The 21,634-nt window shown below is 36.4% G+C and overlaps 2 protein-coding genes across 9 annotated transcripts in view; one reads left to right on the plus strand and one right to left on the minus strand.

Annotated features, from left to right (window-relative positions):
- Positions 1-770, minus strand: part of ELP4 (elongator acetyltransferase complex subunit 4) — a 238,494-nt gene extending 237,724 nt beyond the window's left edge. For both annotated transcript variants that reach the window (XM_029914792.1, XM_029914791.1), the window contains exon 1: positions 535-770. In XM_029914792.1, the coding sequence (XP_029770652.1) occupies positions 535-757 (223 nt within the window). In that variant the 5' untranslated portion in view covers positions 758-770. The remainder of the gene's footprint in view (positions 1-534) is intronic.
- A 151-nt stretch (positions 771-921) lies between these two features.
- IMMP1L (inner mitochondrial membrane peptidase subunit 1) overlaps positions 922-21,634 on the plus strand; it is an 81,746-nt gene continuing 61,033 nt past the window's right edge. For 2 of the 7 annotated variants that reach the window (XM_029956257.1, XM_029956256.1), the window contains exons 1-2: positions 922-1,024; positions 20,818-20,931. The gene's annotated coding sequence lies outside the window, so the exon portion shown is untranslated. Of the gene's footprint in view, positions 1,025-7,436; positions 7,458-7,521; positions 7,589-20,817; positions 20,932-21,634 lie in introns of those variants that run through there. The other 5 variants (XM_029956259.1, XM_029956258.1, XM_029956261.1 and 2 more) reach the window with 5 other exon arrangements.

Raw genomic sequence — 21,634 nt, forward strand, 5'->3', positions numbered from 1 at the left:
CATTCCCTTAAAGCCAATAGAGTTTGTTTAAAGATTCAGAACCAGAACATAAACAGCCTGGCGGTGAAAGAAGGGAAGTTACTGTTTTCAGCATTTTCTAATGAAGCCCATCTCTCACAAGGATGCAAACTTTTGTAGGTTAGGCCAAACCATGCTACCTGGGGTTGACGAAGGGTGCAACCAGACACCAGGAGGGGATCCTAGAGATGAAGGCCAAATCGTCTCCAAATATTAATGATTCCCTCTACTAGGTAGTATTTCAAGAAAAAAACAAAAAACAGGCACATGTAGGGATCCCGTCGTAACCTAGAAAAGGCTGGTGGGCCAGAACTATAGTAGAAAGTGGGAGAAATAACAGCATTTAAAAGTCTCAGCGTAACCCTTCCTCCCCTCCATCTCCATCAGACCAGACTATCCGCTCCAGGTCCGAAGGCGGAGGGGTCAGAGAGTGACGTGAGGTTAGGGTGGCTTCCCCGGCAGGTGCCCTCCCTAAGTTTTCCCTCTGTTGAGCCCAAATCTCCGTTCTGAACCGACCTAAGAGCTGGTCCAGGGCTGGGAGCCCAGTTGACACCAGCAGCTGTCCATTCCGAACCGACGGTCGTGTGCCCGGGATGGACACCAGTCGAGAATAGCTGCTGTCGGAACCGCTGGCTTTAGGACCCCTCCTCTGGAAACTGGTGACGTTGTTCTTGCTGCCTGCCGCCACCATAGATCCAGGACTCCCAGCGCCGGAGCCGCAGGTCGCCACTGTCGCCATCTTGGAGCTCCCAATGTTGACCCAATAGGAACTCTGGGAACTCAACCAGCGGGCCTGTCAGAGCCAGCCCCAAACTCCCGCCTCCTTGCCCACTACACAGCTGCCGTGGCCAATAGGATTGAAAGTTCTCTTTCTAGTCAACCAATCGCAACGAGTATTGCTGAAACGTGAGCTTTACGTGGGGACGGCGGACTTTTCTGGGGCCCAGGTGAGAAAGGCCCACCTGAGTCCTGGGTGAGAGTTTACCTTGGTTATATGGGGCTAGAGGTGGGTAGTATTCAAAAATTTTTTCTTTTTGAGATTTCACTCTGAGTTAAAGAAAAAGCTAGTAAAGGAGCGATATATCTAGCAACTACCAGTGGGAAACTGCACCTTTCACTGCTCCTTGGTAAAGAGAAAAGATATTTTCCCTCGCCTCTTTCTCTCGTGATTTCTGAAAGAAAATTCAGAACGCCTTTAACATCAGGATTGGTTTTTTCCTTTTTTACTTCTTCTTTCTCGGAACGGTTGCTTTATATTGAACAAATTGGAATTCTTAATGAGTTACTTGCTCAGCCTCTGGGCTCAGTTCGTCAGTGCCAATGCCAGGGAGGTGGGTCGGATTTAGACCTTAGGGGAAAAACTCTTGAGCTTTGAAGCGATTTGGTTTTCCTGTATCAAACAGCAAATGACAAAATGTACTTCCCTGACAAGCCCTCGTGAGAAGCTTTCGTTAATTTTAATTAGTGCTTCTGGAAGTCTTGGGGCGCGTTTCCATAAGTAGTGTGAATGACAAGTGTTACTCTGACAACCTTGTTCACACATTTAATTGTCATTTGCTGTTAAGGCAGATGCAAATAACAGAAAATACTTTAGGTCTCTTTCCCCCCAAAACTGGTGAGTATTGGATGTGTATGTACTTTCTGTTTCTAATGATTTGTGAACTCTGAGAGCTTTTTTATTAGAATATTGTGTCCTGAAAAAAGATGTGATTTAGAGATGTGTCTTTGGATTTGAAACTTTCTCAAAACTGAGCTGGATATCGGAGTGATTTTTAAAGGTATTCATGATTGACGAATGATTAATCTAAAAAAGACTCCCAAATCATGCCTGCATTGAAGTATCATAGATCACTGTCAAAGTTATTGGTTTTGACAGTGATCTATGATACTTTAAAAATATATCCAACCTCATTGAAATTCTTGCCATGGAATTGTTTTAAATCACAGCGACTTGTTAAAACTTCTTGACCTTAGATTCTGTTTGATAAATTGCAGTTAGTATTGTGAAATAGTGGCCGGTGGGTTTGTTTTTGATTTTAAAGTAAAATGTTAAAACAACAAAACACACCACTTTACTCTTTAACAATATATCAGTTGGAAAGCTTAATCCAGGTTTAGATGCTTTTAGAATCTTTCATCAGTATAAATTTGTAATCTAAATTATTCAATAAATAGCTATTGAGTGCTTGCTTTCTGCTTAGACCTAATATGTCACTTTATGCCTATTGAAGTAAAAATGTTTTCATTTTGGGAAGATAAGATTAACACGTAGAAAATAGCATAGCAGTTAATGTGAACGCATTGGACAATTGGCGCTAATATTTTCCTGTGGTGAATAAGTACTAAGAAGGCCAAAACAAAAAGGAACAAAGCAGTCTGATACCAAATGGAAACTTCTTGGATATGTTTGCTGCTCTGAAAACTTTGAAAATACTACTAATACTGAATTTTATGGGCTTCTTTACTACATATTCCCTGTTTCCGCCTCCATTTACTTTACCCTTTAGTTTTCTAAAAGCAGTGGTATGATGCTTTGCTTATCTTATTAGAAGTGAAGAATTGTTTTTCAACTTTATAATTAGGAAAACATGTCATATACGCCCACAAAGGCATTCTTGAAATGAAGCCTATGTATTTCATATAACATGATTATAGAATAATCTGTCTACATTTTTTTATGAAGACAAAACTTTTGCTCACAAAGCAAATAATGCCAAATACTTGAATTTAGCAGTAATAAAACATTGGAATAAATGAGGTATTTGTGGAAGAGAAGAGTTAGAGAATATGTTTAGGTGTGGTGTTAATAATGATTAATAACAGCTTAATTAATAATTAACATTTATTGAGCACATACTAAATCCGAGGCAGTATGAGAAGCATTCAGGTTATAGGAGAAAGAATGCTTAGTTTCTTCTTGAGTCATAGTTGGGGGAGGAAAGTGGGTAAATAGGATAGTAAAGTATATTATAAATTCTAGGAGGACAAATGCAGGGTACCTAACTTGGACTGAGAGTGAGGGGCCTTGAGAAGTTTCTCCTGAGGAGTAAGGTTAACCTTGTGTGGATGAAGGATGTGTAAGAGATAAAGGCATTATAGACAATGAAAGCCATTACAGAGAATGCAGAGACTTCAATAAATCTGCACCCACTGCTTCTGTGCAAGTTAGTTCTCATGATTTATAGAGTGCTAAGAAGAAAATGGAGAAGTTAGACAAAGGTCTAATTATTTTTTTTGCTTTTAAGGTTGTGGTTCTTATTTTTTGTAAAAATAATGGGAAATGGGAAATCATTGAAAAATTTTAAGTGGTAACATAATGGTCATATTTGATTGTTATGTTTTATCTAAGAGTATATTAGAAGAGAATGGATTGAAATAAAAAACATGGAATGAATTAAGAGATTACTCTGAGGAGTAGAACTGATGTGACCAAGGAAAGTTGACAGGAGGAGTCAAAGATGACTAACAGGTTTCTGCTTTGAACAGGTTTGTAAATGGCAGAGGATTAAGAATAAAGGAGAACAGAATTTTGTAGTTTTGGTGTTATTTATTTTACAAAATGAGAGATCAGAAAATGAGTTTTTAAAATCTGTTTTGAATATGTTAAAAATTTTTTAATGCTTATTGATTGTTGAGAGAGAAACCTAACACAAGTAGGGGAGGGGCAGAGGCAGAGAGAATCTGAAACCCACTCCAGGCTCAGAACTGTCAGCGCAGAGCCCGTGTATTCGAACTTGTGAACGGTGACATCGTGACTTAAGCTGAAATCGGACGCTTAATCTACTGAGCCACCCAGGCACGCCTTTTTTGAATGTTTAATTGAAGGTACCCTTGTGGCATCCAAGTGGAGATGTCCAATACACAGTGGGTTAGGTGACATAGGGACTTCTAGATGAAACATATAGATTTGAAATTAATTAGCACATGGTGGGAGTTACCCCAAAGAAATGGATAAACTCACCAAGGAAATATATACTTTAAAATGAGAAGATAAAAAGAACCAAGAATAAACTTTGTGGGATAGGAACATTTAAAAACCTGGGCAGAGGAACAGATATTAAGAGTTGCAAAGTGTTTATTTGATTTAGTAATAATGTTTCTCAGGTTTCGTTAAAAAATTTGATGGAATAGTAAACTGAAAAGTAAAATAATTATATTTAGAATTGAATGGCAAGTGAAGTTGAATATTCTATTAAGGTAGATCATTTTACATTTTAGAGAGCTTTCCTTGAAGGGGGATAGAGGGAGATGCCAAAGGTTTAAGGGAGGAGTTTTGTTAGAGAAAGAAAATAGGCACTGGAAAATCTAGACAACTGATAAAGCAAAGGACCTGAATGAGATAGAAGGAATGGAAATCATAGCATAGGAGAAGGATCAGTATTTAGAAGGAGAGGTGACAATTCAATGGCTAAAGTGTGTAAATGAAAAGAAGCTCTATTCCCTCCTTTCTGCCATTAAATCTTGGAGTCCTTAAGGCCATTTTGACTTGTTCCATATTTTTTCTTTTAACTACTTCCGGTACTTACTTACCATTTATATATCAATGAATAAGATAAATAGTTCTGATCGCTTCTCTAACCTCCAGATTATAAATTCAGATATTTACTTTACCTGTTTCTTGAAAATCTTAGCAGGGGCCTAAAACTCATAATGCCCAAGAATGAATTTCCTCTTGTGTTTTGTATATATATAAATGATAGGACCATTTGGAGAACTAGTTGCCTAAAACAAGTAGCCTCACTTACACTCAGGTTCTCTCTCTCTCTTTTTTTTTAATGTTCACTTATTTTGAGAGAGAGAGAGAGTGCAAGCAGGGGAGGGCAGAGAGAGAAAGAGACAGACAGAGAAGGAATCCCAAACAGGCTCTGGAGTGTCAGGGCAGAGCCTTATGCAGGGCTTGAACTCAGAAACCATGAGATCATGACCTGAGCTGAAATCAAGAGTCTGACACTTGACTGACTGAGCCATCCAGGTGCCCCACTCAGGTCCTCTTTCAAACATCATTCTGCCATATCCATTGTATTGCCAAGACCTATGACATTTGCTTCTTCTATTAATCCATTCTGGGACATATAGCCCTCCTCTTGGTTCACCTGCAGTATAGTCTCCATTCAAGAGCTATCCTAATCCTTTCAAAATAGAAGTCTAATAATATAAAAACAATACTAAGCACCTGCATGTAGTTCCCTCTACTTGCCTCTCTAGCAACATCATTCTGTAAATTTCTTTACTCTTTATTCATTCTCCTGCATTCTACAAGCTCTCTTCCTCCCAAAGTCCACTAGTTAATCTCTACTTATCCTTCAAATCTCACTTCAACCTACACATTCTCATTAAAGCCATCTCTTCTTGCTACCAAAATGAAATTAGCTCCTATATACCAACAATGAATGAGTGGAATTGGAAATTGAAAACAGTCTAATTTACGGTAGTATCCAAAAAAAAGTATTTAGGCATAAATCTAAAAAGGATATTTATAAGATCTATATGAGGAAAACTGCAAAACTGTGATGAATAAAATTGAAGAAAAACTAAATAAATGAGAGATATTCCATGTTTATGGGTATGAAACTCAGTGTCAGGATGTCAGTTCTTCTCAGATTGATCTCTAGATTCAATGCAATCCCAACTAAAATTTCAGCAAGATATTTTATGAATATTGACAAGCTGATTTTAAAGTTTATATGAAGAGGCAAAAGACCAAGAATAGCAAACACAAAATTGGAGGATTGAAACAACATGACTTCAGGAATTACTACAAAGCCACAGTAATTAAGACAGTGTGGGATTGGCAAAAGAATAGATCAGTAGAACAGAATAGAGTGCCCAGAAATAAACTCACATAACTACAATCTACTGATCTTTGACAGATGAGTGAAGGTAATATAATGAAGCCAAGATAGTCTTTTCAACAAATGGTGCTGAAACAACATATACATGACAAAAAAAAAAAAAAAAAAGAATCTAGGTACAGACCTTACATCCTTCACAAACATTAACTCTAGTGGATCACATATCTAAACATAAAATGCAAAACTATAAAACTCCTAGAAGATAACAGAAGAAAACTAGACAACTTGGGTATATGATGCTTTTCTAGATACGAAATCAAAGATATGATCCATGAAAGAAATAATTGATTAGCTTGAGTTCATTAAAATTAAAAACCCTTGCTCTATGAGAGAGAATGTCAAGGGAATGAGAAGAAAAGCTACCTACTGGGAGAAAATATTTGCAAATGATATACCTAATAAAGTATTATTATCCAGAATATACAAACTCTTAAAAAAAAAAACCTCCACAATAAACAACCTGATTTAAAAATGGGCCAAAAACCTGATGATATACGCTTGACCAAGGAAGACATACAGGTGACAAAAAGCAAATGAAAGGATGTTTTACATCATATGTCATCAGAGAAATGGAAATTTAAGCAACATGAAGATATTTGTGTATAACTACTAACGTGGTCAAAATCTAAAACACTGACAACACTAAATGCTGGTGAGAATGTGGAGCAACATGAACTCTTATACACTGCTGGTGAAAATCAAAATGGTACACCCACTTCGGAAGATACTTTGGAGATTTCTTACAGAAGTGAACATGCTCTTATCTTGTGCTCCAACAGTCATTCACCTAAACATTTATCCAGAGGATTTGAAAACATCCACATGAAAACTTGCACATGGATGTGTATAGCAGCTTTATTCAGAATTGCCAAAACTTAGAAGCAACCAAGATGTCCTTCAGTAAGTGAATGGATGAATACAATTCTACACAATGGAATATTATTCAATGGTGAAACAAATGAACTATCAAGCTATGAAAGTCATAGAGGAACCTTAAATGCAAATTACAAAGTGAAAGAAGCCAATTTGAAAAAGCTACATACTTAGTCCAACTCTGTGGAATTTTGGAAAAGGCAAAACTGTGGGGACCATAAAAAAGATCGGTGGTTGCCAGAAGTGGTTGTGGGGAGAGATGAATAAGCAGAGCATAGAGGACTTTTTAGGGCAGTGAAAATGTTCTGTATATTATAATGATAGATATGTCATTATACTTTTGTCCAAACCCTCAGAATATACAGCACCAAAAGTGAATCCTAAGATAAACTGTGGACTTTGGTGATTATGATATGTCAATACAGGTTCATCCTTGGTTTAAAAAAATAAGTACTGTTTTATGGTGACTAATGTTGATAATAGGGGAGGCTATACATGTGTGGGGTCAGGCGTATATGGGAAATTTCTGTGCCTTTCTCTCAATTTTGTTGTAACCCTAAAACTTCTTTCATTAGCTATATAAAATTTCAATCTGAGGGTTCCATATATTACTCTTGTTGCCACATTGTGAGATCATCTTCACAAGGGTTCCAACAAGTTGGTATTCTGAGAAGTCTTCAAGTACAATTGTAAAACTGTAGCAACCTATTTAAGGTAAACCGGAAAACTTAATGGTCATGGTAAACAACTAGCACTTTATGACTAAACTGGGTACCTACCTCTTCGACTGGTCATGCAGTGGCTTTTTGAGACCTAGGGTCCTTATTACAACTGTGACTATGAAGGTAAACCATATTAACAGAGATCTTGTAGAGGCTTACTATAGCGTGTGATGGTGTTCTGGCAGCATGATTGAATGAATAAATGTCAAAGTCATGCCTACCCAGAGGGAGTTCTTGAACCCCATGTAATCTTTTTTGCTTCCTTTCAGTAAACTTACAAAGAGAAACCATAGTCCTGATTGCTCTATCTATTTTTGTGCTTTATGTAAATGAAACCATCACTTTTTGACTTCTTTTGCTCAACATTGTATTTATGAAATAATTGCTATTAATGTGTACAGATGTGGATTATTCATTATTTTATAATAATGTGTAGGGGCACCTGAAATGGCTTGGTATCCAACTCTTGATTTTTGGCTCAGGTCATGATCTCACGGTTTGTAAGTTCAAGCCCTGCATCAGGCTCTGTGTTGTCAGTGCAGTGTCTGCTTGGGATTCTCACTCGCGCTCTCTCGCTTGCTCGCTCTCTCTCTCTCTCTCTCTCTCTCTCTCTCTCTCTCCTTGTCTCTGTGCCCCTCCCCCATGCTCATTCATGCTCCCTCTCTCTCAAATAAATAAACATTAAAAAAAAGATTGGGGTGTCTGGGTGGTTCAGTTGGTTAAATGTCCGACTTTGGCTCAGGTCACAATCTCACAGTTCATGAATTTGAGCCCCGCATTGGGCTATGTGCTGACAGCTCAGAGCCTGGAGTCTGCTTCAGATTCTGTGTTCTCTCTTTGGCCCTCCCCTGCTTGCACTCTGTCACTCTGTGTCTCAAAAACACCTAAATTTAAAAAAAATAAAAGTTAAAAAATTGTAGTATTATGTAAATATATCATAATTCATTGTACATTCTGCTGTTGAGAGGGATTTGGCTAGTTTGCCAAATATTTGTGGCCAAATATTTTTCTAATGTGGTGGTACCAATTTACACTCTTACCAGGACTATTGGAGAATTTCAGTTGCCTGTCATCCTTACCAACACTTAATATCTTTTCATTGTAGCCTTTCTGAAAGGGTTGTGGTATGACATTGTCATTTGGATTCTCATTGATCAAGTTGAGTACCTGTTCATATGTTTATTGGCCATTTAGATAACTTATTATGCAAAGAGTCTGTTCCTGTCTTTGGTAATTTTTTAAAAAATGTATTGTTGGATTCTCTAGATTTCTAGGAGTTCTTTTTATATTTTGGATATAAGTCCAGTTTCGAATAAATGTGTTACAGATTTCTTCTTTTAGTCTGTGACTTACTTCCCTTTTCATATTTTTTGTTTTTAATGTTTACTTAGTTTTGAGAGAGAGGGAGAGACTGAGCATGAGTGAGGAAGGGGCAGAGAGGAGACATAGAATCTGAAGCAGGCTCCAGGCTCTCAGCTCTCAGCCCAAGCTGGACATGGGGCCCAAACCCCACAGACCTTGAGATCGTGACCTGAGCTAAAGTTGGATGCTTAAATGACTGAGCCACCCAGGTCTCCCTCATATTCTTTTCTTTTTTTTTTAAGATTTTATTTTCTTAAGTAATCTCTACCCTCAACATGGGGCCTTTAACTTACAGTGCCAAGATCAAGAGTAGCATGCTCCACCGACTGAGCCATCCAGTTGCCCCACCTTTCCATATTCTTGTCTTTCACTTTTAGACAGAATATATTCTGACGTATCAATTTTTTATTTTATGACTGTTTGCCTACTCCAAGATTCCAAAGATGATCTTGTTGTTTTCTTCCAGATATTTGAATCTGCAATCTGCAGATCTGATTTTATGTTCCCTTTGGTGTGAGGCAGGAGTAAAGGTGTATTTGTTTTTCCTATATAGAAAGTTTTTTGATCTACTACCACCTATTGAAAAAACTGTTCTTTCCCTGCTATATTGAATCATTACTTTTTCAATAAGTAAAATCACATTAATTAGGTGGGTTATTTTCTGGACTCCCCATTCCATTGGTTAGTTTGCAGTTCTTCTGGTTCTTCAAAAGGATCACCTTTTCCTTTTGTTTTAACTACCTATACTGCATTGTGCTCAAGCTAAATCTGTAAAAATCAGAAACCTTTTTGACCATCTTCTTTACAAATTTGATTCCTCAGCAAAATCTCTATATTTCTATTCAGTCTCTAGAGCCTTCACATAATTGTTTTTGTATTTTGTCTTGTGTTTATGGTTGTTATCTATGGGAAGAATTTGTCTAAGTTTACTTCGCCATACTAGAAGCAGTTCTTACTACTTTTTAATGACTATAATGCTGATATTATTTGTGTTTTTTTCTTTTTTTCTGTTGGGTTTGCTAGAGATTATTTTCATTTTATTCCCAAAAATCCAAGTTTTGGCTTTAAATTTTTTGTTTTCTGTTTACTTTTTATTTTGTCAATTACTGTGCTTTATTTTTACCTATTTTCTACATTCATTGGTTTTGATTTGCTGGGATTTTGGTTTTTCCCCCTTATGATAAAAGCTTAATTCATTGATTTTCTTCCTTCTTTTCTAATAATACTGTTTATATTTAAGGGTGTAATTTCTCTAAATATTGCTCTAGCTGCATCCTACAACTTTTAATATTTTAAGTTTTCATCAGCATTTATTTCAAAATATGTTCAACTCTTTTGGTTTCCTCACTGACCCATGAATTATTTTTGGACATGTTAAGAATGCCACAATAATGTATCATACTGGATGCCAGGAAAGCAGATGTAATCTGGAACTGTCCAGGGCAACATGAGTACTTATGTTCATCCTCATTTTAGTGGATGTTTAAATATAAACAGAAAAGCGGGGAGTTAAAATTAGGTGGTTCAGTCGGTTAAGCATCTGACATCGGCTCAGGTCATGATCTCATGGTTCGTGGGTTTGAGCCCCACATCGGGCTCTGTGCTGACAGCTCAGTGCCTGGATCCTGCTTTGGATTCTGTGTCTCCCTCTCACCCTGCCCCTCCCCTGTTCACACTTTGTCTCTCTCTATTTCAAAAATAAATAAATGTTAAAAAAATTAAAGAAGAAAACTTAAAAAAATTAATATTTAAAAATCCATTGTATATTCCTGTCTTGGAATATTCAGTGTAAGAGGGTAAATGTGTCTAAAGATAAGCATGTTTTGGTTCCAGAAAATTTGTCAAGTAAATGTATCTGTAAAGGAAAACAAGACATTTTTAGTGGTAAACACTAGAACACTAACAATTTTCAGTGATAAAAATTAAAGAACTTCTAGAGCAGGCTGGCCCCGTATTGGCATATCTTCCAGACTGGGACTGTTCCTCAAGTCCACATAAGGAATTGAACAACTGCTAACCTGGTGCCAGGTGCTCCTTTTGTGTGTCACCTTTGAGGAATCTCGTAGGCATAAAGCTCTTGTGCTAATCTAAACCCACGTGTTGTTCTAATTGTCCTGGACATTTCTGATTAGATATGATTGATTCATTTTCAGTATGAATAATTATGGAAACCCAAGGAAAGGCCAAATTTTTAAAACCATGCCATCTGAAGCTTCTTACATCATATCTAACTTTGCATGGAGGGTCACAACGACTACTAAAGCTCCCCTCTAAAGAAATATATAATTCATGACCCAACGAGTAGTGTTAACAAAGGGAAATATATTATTTTGACTATTGTTTTCTAGTTTGAGAGTCTGGATATGAAGTATGTTTATACTTTATATACTAGACATGAAGTTTTTTGCAGTATAAGATGAAAATTAAAATTCCTAGCAAACATTTTGCTTGTTAACTCAGAACTAAATTGGAGTCATCTATTATACAACTTTTTAAAACTTTCTATTCATGACTCTTGTTCCATATAATTATTTTACCTTTCTTTGAATTATATTTTCTTAGGAAACACGTTATTACTTTCAAGTTTGAAAGCATTAATTGCATTCCCTATGTTGGGTTCTTTTATAAACTCTTCCTTATCTCTTATGACATTTACTCACTTATTTATGAAGCTATATATTTGGATTTTCTTTTCTCTGAATAACTTTGAAGAATTATATAAAATTTTTTTTAATTAAAAAAATTCTCGTTTTTGAGAGGCAGGGAGAGACACAGAGCATCTGTGGGAGAGGGACTAGAGAGGGAGACATAGAATCTGAAGCAGCTCCAGACTGGCTGTCATTACAGAGGCTGACACAGGGCTTGAACTTAGACTGTTGATATCATGATCTGAGTTGAAGTTGGACACTTAAGTAACTGAACCACCCAGGTGCCCCTGACGCATTATTAAAAAAACAATCTATATTAAAGGTATTTTCCTAGCATGACATCTTAAGTTTATGCATTAATTATTTCCATTTCTAACATTACTAATTTGTCTTTTTCTGAATTTTATCTTCTTGCTTCTCTTACCTATATGTCATTTTTTCACTATAGTACTTTTTAAAGCAATAATTAAAGTACAGTTCTAGTAATCTATTGTAGTAATTTCCAAATAAGCCCATATAGCAGAATTTCCTGTGTTGAGGGGAACGTTCTATGCTTACATTGTCCAGTATGATAACCATAAATTACAAATGGCTATTGGGCCCTTGTAGTGTGGTTGATATGACTGAGGGACTGAATTTTTAATTTTATTAAATTTAAACACTACATATGTCTGTTTGCTACTATATATTTTTTAATTTTTTTAAATTTATTTATTTTTGAGAGAGACAAAGAGAACACTGAAGGGGCAGAGAGAGAGGGAGGCACAGAATCTGAAGTAGGCTCCAGGCTCTGAGCTGTCAGCACTGAGCCCGATGTGGGGCCTTAACTCACAAACTATTAGATCATTATCTGAGCTGAAGTCAGATGCTTAACCAACTGAGCCAGGCACCCCTAGTTGCTCCTATATTGGACAGTATAGCTATGGATCAAGATTTGACAAATGTTTCTGTAAAAGACCAAATGGTAAATATTTTGCACACCAGATGGTCCCTGTTGCAACTTACTTAACTCTGCTGTTATAGTTAGAAGGAAAGCAGCCACAGACAACATGTAAACAAATAAGCATTCTGTACTGTAAAACCTTAATTGCTAAAGTGGTGCTGGTAGATTTTGGCTCATGGGTCCAAGTTTGACAACTTCTACTCTAGATCAAAGATGTAATTAGGCGTGTATATATATTTTTTCTTCTCCTTGTCTGTATTATGTGTCCTTTCCACTATTTTTTCCTCGTGTGTGTGTATGTGCGCGTGTGCGTGTGCATTGGAGGGGAGAGAGGAGTCTCTTCCTATACTGCTCTAAAGAGATTGTCACCCACACTGGGTTATAACTCTGTATTCAATTTTTTTTTCCTACTCTACAAGTTTTTCTGTATGTAGGGAGAGATGGTGGTGGACAGGCATTCTATTTTAAATTTCTTTAATCTCTGTTCTTTTAATTCTGCTCTTTCATATACTTCTTGTTTTGTAGGTCCAATATCTTACCCAATTTCTCTGAAGATGTCAAGTAGAATTCTTTTCCTTTTTTTTTTTTTTCCTTGAATAACCTCTGTTTTCTCTAGAGTTTGTTCTGTTTTTCATCTTGGGCTTTGGTTTTCATTTTTGTGGTTTCTTTAAATGTTGGTGATCCTTAGCTGTCCTTCATGTTAATATATGACCAGTTGAATAATATAGATTATTGGAATAGGTTTTTTTCTTGATTCCCTAGCAAATATTTACCCTAAATGGAAAGAATATTGATGGGGAGTTTTTTTGTATATGGGTAGGACTTACTACTTATTGGTGTGCTTTGCTCAGAATAAATAAGCAGACAGGCCAGGCCCTTCTCTAATAACCACATAAGGAGGATCCTTTTCTAGGTTTCTACCCACCATACCTGGAACCCAACTTCTTCTCAGGCAGTTTTTACCTTTTTAAAGTATGTTATTCTCTATAACTGTTGATTCAGCCCATAACTCCCTTTGGAATCACAAGAAAAAAAAGTCCTGTCTTCCCTGAAACATTCTTCTTTGTATGTGCTTGACCAGGGGTCAGCATACTTTTTAGAGGCCAGATAGTAAATATTCTATGTTTTGTAGGCCTTACCACCTGTTTAGAACTACTCCACTCTATCATTTCCACCCTAATCTACCTATCACTATGATTTCATACATTCTATCTTATAGAAATTCTTCAAAATCTCTAATATGTCGGTGCTTTTCATCCTCTTGTACTGGCCGGAGGGTCAGCCTTTTAGTCTATTTAGGCCTTCAGTGGGTTGGAAGAGGTACACTCACCTTAGCGAAGGCAGTCTGCTTTACTCAGTCTGATAATCCAAATGTTAATCTATTCCAGAAGCACCCTTACAGGAATACCCAGAATATTGTTTGACTAAATACTTTGGTACTCCATGGCCCAGTCAAGTTGACACACAAAATTAGTGATCATAGTCATGTAGCTAGTAAGTGGTAGAGCTAGGATTCACAATAGAGCTAAGCTGTCTGATGACAAAAATCCATGCTCTTATTTAGTATTTGCTCTTGTAACCAAACTCAGTGTCCTCCATAAAGATAGTTCTTTATTTAGCCAATTTATGGTTTTTAGCACTAGAAATGAGGCATATTTCCCTTGCTAAAATGGGTTATCCATAGTGAGTAGGATGGTGAGAAAATGTGATCTGAAACAACTCATATAGTAAGTACAATATATCTAACCCAGAGATTAATAATTCTGAGTTTCCTAAGGTCTATGTTAATGTGGTAAAAGGGAAATAAGACCCTTTGTTTCTCCAGGGTGTAGAAATTTTAATTTCAGCTTAGATTGAAGAACTTTTATGTCAGCATTGTCTGGCACTGAAACAAGATCTTTAATATTTAAAACAATTTGCTTTTAAAAATATTTAGAATTTGATTGAATTTAGCTTCCCAATAATGGCCCACCATAACCCTTGAACATGTGAACATGGTTAGATGTCACTTCCCTAATTATATTTCATATAGCACAGTTGACCTAAAGATGGGAAACTGACCATGTTGAGCCGGATATAATCATGAGACCTGCAGAGGAAAAAAGAGAGAGAGAATATTCTCCACCTAGTAACAGGAGAAGTGAAAAAAAAATCCAAACCCTTGAAAGATGTTCACATGCTGGGTCTGAAGATGGAGACGGCATGGGAAAAGGAATGTAGGAAACCTTAAGGAGATGAGAGATGCCCTCAGTGATAACAAGCAAAAAGAGGGAATCTTAGACCATTTCTCAGTTGCAAGGAACAGGGTTCTGGCGCCAGCCAGAGGAGGTTGGCAGTGGATTGCTCCTCAGTGCCTCCATAGGAGAACTCGGCCTGAAATCCTGATTTTTGGCTTTGTGATATCCTGAGCATAGAACCAAATCAAGACTGTTTATATTGGTAGTCTACAGAACTGTAAGGTAATGGATGTTGATTAAAATTTAAAAACATCTTTAGAATTTTAATGTCGTGTTTTTACTTTTTATATTTATCATTCCCCAAATGGAAAGTTAAAAACAAAGTTAAAGGCCATTTTGTATTATGGGCATACCTTGGTTTTTTTACTTTATTGTGCTTCACAGATAATGCATTTGTTACAAATTGAAGATTTGTGGCAACCCTGCATTGAGGGTTTAGTGATCATAAACCCTGGCATCATTTTTCCAACAGCATTTGCTCACTTTGTGTCTCCGTGTCACATTTTGGTACTTCTTACACTATTTCAGCCTTATTCATTAGTGTTTGTTACGGTGACCTGTGATCAGTGATCTTTGATGGTACTATTGTAATTGTTTAAGGACATCACAGATTGCACCCATATAGGACAGTGAATTTAATAAATGTTATGTGTGTTCTGCCTAGTCCCAGCCATTTTCTGGCTCTCCATCTCCTTGGGCCATCCTATCCTCTGAGATATTACAATATGAAATTAGGCCAATTAATAACCCTACAGTGGCCTCTAACTGATCAAGTTAAAGAATCCCACATCTCTCACTTTATTTTTTGTAAGATTTTATTTTACTTTCAAGAGAGAGTGAAGAGTGCAAGTGGGCTGGGGGCTGAGGGTGTGGGAAGGAATCTTAAGCAGGTTCCACACCCAGCACAGAGCCGCATCAGGACCCTGAGATTATGACCTGAGCTGACACTCAACTGACTGAGCACCCTGGCACCCCTACATCTCTCACTTTAAATCAAATGCCAGATATTAAGCTTAGTGAGGAAGGCATGTTGAAAACCAAGATATGCTAAAAGTCTAATCTGGGGCAAGGCCTAAACTCTTCCATTCTGTGAAGGCTGAGAGAGATGAGATAGCTTCAGAAGACCTTTGAGGCTAGCAGAGGTGGTTTTGTGAGGTTTGGAGAAAGAACCTGTCTTTATAACGTAAGTATGTAGTGAAGCACCTAGTGCTCATGTAGAAGCTGCAACATTATCAAGAAGGTCTAGCTAAGATCATTAACAAAGGTGGCTATACTAAACTACAGATTTTCAATATAGACAAAAGAAGATGCTATCTAGGACTTTCATAGGCAGAGAGGAAAAGTCAGTGCCTGGCTTCAAAACTTCCAAGGACAGGCTGATTCTTTTGTTAGGGGCTAATGTAACTGATGACTTGAAGTTGAAGCCAGTGCTTATTTATCAATCTTAAAATCTGTTCTGTCTGTGGTATATAAAGGGAGCGCCAAACCCTGGATGACAGCATATCTATCTACAACATCGTTTACTGAATATTTTAAGTTCAAAGTTGAGACCTCTCTCTCTCTCTCTCTCTCTCTCTCTCTCTCTCACACACACACACACACACACACACACACACACACACACACACACACACAAGATTCCTTCAAAGTGTTACTGCTCATTGACAATGTATTTGATCACCCCAGAGCTCTGATGGAGATGCACAATGGGATGAATGTTTTCATGCCTGCTAACACAGTATCCATTCTGCGGCTCGTGGATCAAAGAGTAATTTCAACTTTCAAGCCTTCTTATTTAAGATATACATTTCATAAGGCTGTAAGTGCAATAGATAGTGATTTCCCTGATGGATCTGGGCAAAGTAAATTGAAAGCCTTCTGGAAAGGATTTGTCATTCTAGATGCCTTTAATAACATTAATGATTCGTGGGAAGAGATCAAAATGTCAACAGTAGAGTTTGGAAGAAGTTGATTCCAGCCTGCATGGTTGACTTGAGGGTTTCAAACCTTCAGAAAGTGACTATGGATGTGGTGGAAATAGCAAGAAAACTAGAATTAGAAGTAGAGCCTGAAGACACAAGTGAATTAATGCAATCTTATGATAAAACTTGAATGGATGAGGAGTTGTTTCTCCCTCTCTGCCCCTCGCTCGCTCTCTCTCTCAAAAATATTTAAAATCTTATCCTTTTGGTGATAAAATTCACTATTTTTAATTTTTTGTAAGTGTACTATTCAGTGCATTCGGTATACTGATAGTGTTGTAAACATTGTCCCTATCTATTTTTGGAACTTTGTCATCATCTCAAACAGAAACTCTTTCCCCATTGAGCAATAACTCCCCCGTCCTCCATTGCCCAGCCTCTGGTAACTTTTATTCTACTTTCAGTCTTTCCGAGTTTGCCTATCTAAGTACCTCATATAAGAGGAATCATATATGTTCTTTGTAGCATTTGCATAATGCTTTCACTTAGCATAATGTTTTTCAAGGTTCATTCATCTTGTATCATGCATCATCAGAATTTCATTTCTTTTTATGGTTGAGTAGTATTTCATTGTGTGGGTATAGCACATTTTGTTTATCTATGTCCATTTGATAGACACTTGGGTTGTTTTCTTTTGCCTATCATGAGTAATACTGAAATGAACATTCGTGTACAAGTATCTGCTAGTGTCCCTGCTGTCAGTTTCTTCAGGTATATACCTAGGAGTGGAATTTGCTGTATCATGATAAATCTGTGTTTAACTTTGTGAGGAACTGCCGCAGTGTTTTCCACAGTGGCTGGTCATTTTGTGTTCAGTAACAGTACATAGGGGTTCCAATTTCTCCCCCTGTGCTTAGCAACTTGTGTTTTCTGTTTTTATGGATAATAGCCATCCTAATGAGTTTGAAGTGGTATCTGATTGTGGTTGTGATTTGCATTTTCCTAATGATTTGTGATGTTAGTATCTTATGTAATCTAGATAGCCTCAGAATTGTCCAAGTCATTTGGTACTGATTTCTTTTTTGCATAACAGTTCCTTCCTCTCTCTTTCTTTCACATTTGACTATAATTAGCAAGGAGAATTCAGGACACACCTTTAACACTCTGTTTGGAAATCTCAGCCAAATATATAATTCATTCTTATATGTTCTGCTTTTCACTCAACAATAGAGCACATTTCAGCCAAATTTTCTACTACTTTATAATGAGGATTGCCTTCCCTCCAGTGTTGAATAATGTGTCCCTCATTTCTGTCTTGAGGCTTTACCAGAAGCACCTTTAATGTTCATGTTTTTTTTTAACATTTTGTTCTAGCCAATATATGTATTCTTTAAGATGATAGTTTTCTCTCCCAGCCTGTCCACTACCTTCTGAACTTTTACCAGAATCTCCTTAACACGTCTATTTCTATGGCAGACTCATCAAGGCACTCTACCAACACCCTCTGCAGACTTTTTTTATATTTAGGTGTCTGTTAGAGTGAGCAACACTCCACCTCTAAATACCAAATTCTGTATTCATTTCCTAGAATTTCCATAACAAATTACCACAAACTTGACAGCTTACAACAACAGAAATTTACTTGGAAACCAAAAGTTCAAAATCAAGGTCTCAGTAGAGCCATGTTTGTCCCAAAGGCACTAGTGGAGAATGCTTCCTTGTTTCCTCTGGTTGCTTGTGGCTCCTGTTGCTCTTTGTCTTGTGACAGCATAACTCCAATCTCCTCCATTTTCACGCTGTCTTGTCTCCATGTCTCTCTATGTCCTTTTCTGTGTTGTATGAGAACATTCACATTGGAGTCAGGGTCTATCCTAATCTAGAATGATCTCATATTGATCCTTGCCGTAATTATATCCGCAAAGACCCTACATCCCAGTAAGGTCACATTCTGAGATTATTGATAGATATGAATTTAGGGGGGAGGGAGGAACACTATTTGACTCACTGCAGTCTCATTTTAGGTAATTATATAATAAGTGTGTTATATAATCTATAATTTTAAAAATCAACATTTGTGATATGAGATTATTTTTAATATACTAATACCATTAATGTTAATATTCATATTAGAGAGTGCTGGATAAGGAAATCGCTCTTTTCAGACTTCACAGTATATATTAGAAATAAGGGTTTATTTCATGTATCTTTGCTTTTCAATGAGGGTATGTGCACATGTGCTTGCACAAACATGAATAAAAAGCACTAAAGTTCTGTTGACTTACAAAAGTTTATTAGTCAGTGTCTATTCATACTAATGTAGTAACATCCTAAATCATCTCTTTATTAGAATAGAGGAGGTCTCATTGATTGGAATGAGTAGGAGATTAAATGTCCTTGAGATTTTTCAGAGTTTCAAGATTAACTCCAAAATGTTTAGTGAATTCTTCAAATATTTAAATAAATCAGAGGAAAAATACTTTTATAAGTAGCAACAATATAATTTACATTTATGGAGTTTCCAATCGGCTTACAGTGTTAAGATCAAGGACAGTGGCTATAAATGGGTGAAAGAGTATATTTAAGCAGACTCTTGCAGAAAAAACTCACTTTTAAGGGTTGTAACATAAAAGGAAAAAAGATGGTAGGGTCATAGAGAGAGGAGTTTGACAAAACAGAAATTGAGATTGAAGCAAAAAAGTATTAGAAAAGTGAGAGACGATAGACTGGTAGGAATAAGGAAGTATCACAGAAAACGAAATGTATAGAAACAAAGGCAAGATCCAGGATAAGAGAAAGACTATAAGGAGGCAAAATGTAAGAAATAATGCCATGAATAGCGTAATGTTAAAGCGTGGAAGGTTAGTACAAATACAACAGGTTCTTTGGCTTTATTAAAATTAATGACAATTATTAGAGAGTCACCATAGTCTTAATATCATATACTTAATGTTTTCATGTTATTTTGCAGAGTAAAGTAGTAGAAACCAGTTTAATATTTGCTAAATTTTGAATAACTGTTATTTATTGATAATACATGGATATTTGATAATGCATATAACATGTAATTATATATATTTCAGGATGAATATTCACATTATTTATTTCAATGAGAAAATGCTATGTTTCTGTGTAAACACTGAATTGTTGCATGTAAGCACATATGAAGCAAACTTTAACATCTCAAATAAAAATGGAGTTAAAACTTTATTTTGAAGTATGATTGATTCCTGGTTTCAGGTGTACATCATACCAATTTGATATTTTTTGCATTGTGAGATGATAAGTGTAGTTATCATCTGTCACCAAAATTATAACAATATTGTTGACTATGTTCCCTACACTGTATATTATATCCCCGTGACTTACTTAACTTAAAGCTCATTTTATAATTGAAAATAAAACCTTTTCTTTTTTTTCAGTCATAAGAAGTGACATGGAATTTTTTAGTTGGTTATTCATATTTGGCATCTAAGACAGTATAAAACAGTATGTTTTTCATTCGTCATATTTTTAACTGGTTAGAGTTTTTCTGCAATATCACATGCATTACTTGTATTCAGTAAATATTTGAATAATCAGTCTTAACATATCCACATTATACACTACTTTTTTTTTTAATTTTTTTTAATGCTTTATTTATTTTTGATACAGAAGAGACAGAGCATGAGAGGGGGAGGGGCAGAGAGAGAGGGAGACACAGAATCTGAAACAGGCTCCAGGCTCTCAGCTAGCTGTCAGCACAGAGCCCGACGCGGGGCTCGAACCCAGGAACGTGAGATCTGACCTGAGCCGAAGTCGGAGGCTTAACTGACTGAGCCACCCAGGCGCCCCTCACTACTTTTTATTGATAAAATTAACCTCATATATTCATGCTTAGGTGTAGAAATGAATCTTATATCCTATTACTTGCAAATTGTTTAGAATTTGATAGATTAGAATTGTATATCAGCTATTACCAACTTTTTAAAAACCTTGACCATTGTTCTCTCTAGTTTGATATATCATGGCACCACTTTCTTCTGCTTAAATTTTCTGGTGAATAAAGGACTTTAATATTCTGGGTCTTTTTTAATCGTTTTATCCAAGTATATTATATATCTGAATTCAGAATCCCATTGAACCACTAAGACAAATATGTACCTTAAGAACTGAGAGTATATTATAGTATATTATATACTATTATATACTACTTAAAGGGGGGATATCCTTTACCTAATATAATATTGATTTCCTGCTTTAGGAATCCTGAAATCGTGGCTCACCCATATATACTTTGAGACATGGTTTAAGTTTTTTTTCTCTGGAAGCCTTGCAACTGCCCTAAAAATTGGATGTATTGTAGAACAGACCTATGGTAAGTGTTTGTTTGTTTTTTCCTTTTTCTTCTGTCAGTTTCATGTTTAAGTTAAGTTTTATGAATGTTGTAATGCTGCTCCCTGCTGGACACTGTAATTTTTTAAAGTTGGCACTTAATAGATGGGCAAATAACTGGTTAGCTGGACCCACTGAATAGGGGACTTCTTGGCTGCATTCATAGAAAAACAACAATATGCAACAAAAGCAACTTTATTACATGGATGATACCATCGTGATTGTGTTGATACCTGGAGTATGATGAAGGGACTGATGGTCTTTGATTCTAAATTTCATTTATTTAGTGGCATCTAAAAGTTATAACAAACATACATTGAAAGATGCTTGTAGATGGTGGACCTTTAAGGATTTCCTAAATTGTGTGTGTACAATGTTTATAATTGAAGTCAGTTTATTTTTATTTTTATTACTGTTATCTTTTTTGTAATAATTTTAATTCCCTGTAGTTTTGTTTTTCCAAAAGAAATACTTAAAACGGCTCCAGCATAATTTATTTTTTTTATTTATTTTTTTTCATAATATCTTATTGTCAAATTATTTTCCATACAACACCCAGTGCTCTTCCTCATAAGTGCCCTCCACCATCACCACCACCTCTTTTCCCCCCTCCCCCTTGCCCCTCAACCCTCAGTTCATTCTCAGCATTCAATAGTCTCTCAAGTTTTGCATCCCTCTCTCTCCCC

Source organism: Suricata suricatta, chromosome 11, assembly GCF_006229205.1.
Source record: "Suricata suricatta isolate VVHF042 chromosome 11, meerkat_22Aug2017_6uvM2_HiC, whole genome shotgun sequence".
Classification (NCBI taxonomy): domain Eukaryota; kingdom Metazoa; phylum Chordata; class Mammalia; order Carnivora; family Herpestidae; genus Suricata; species Suricata suricatta.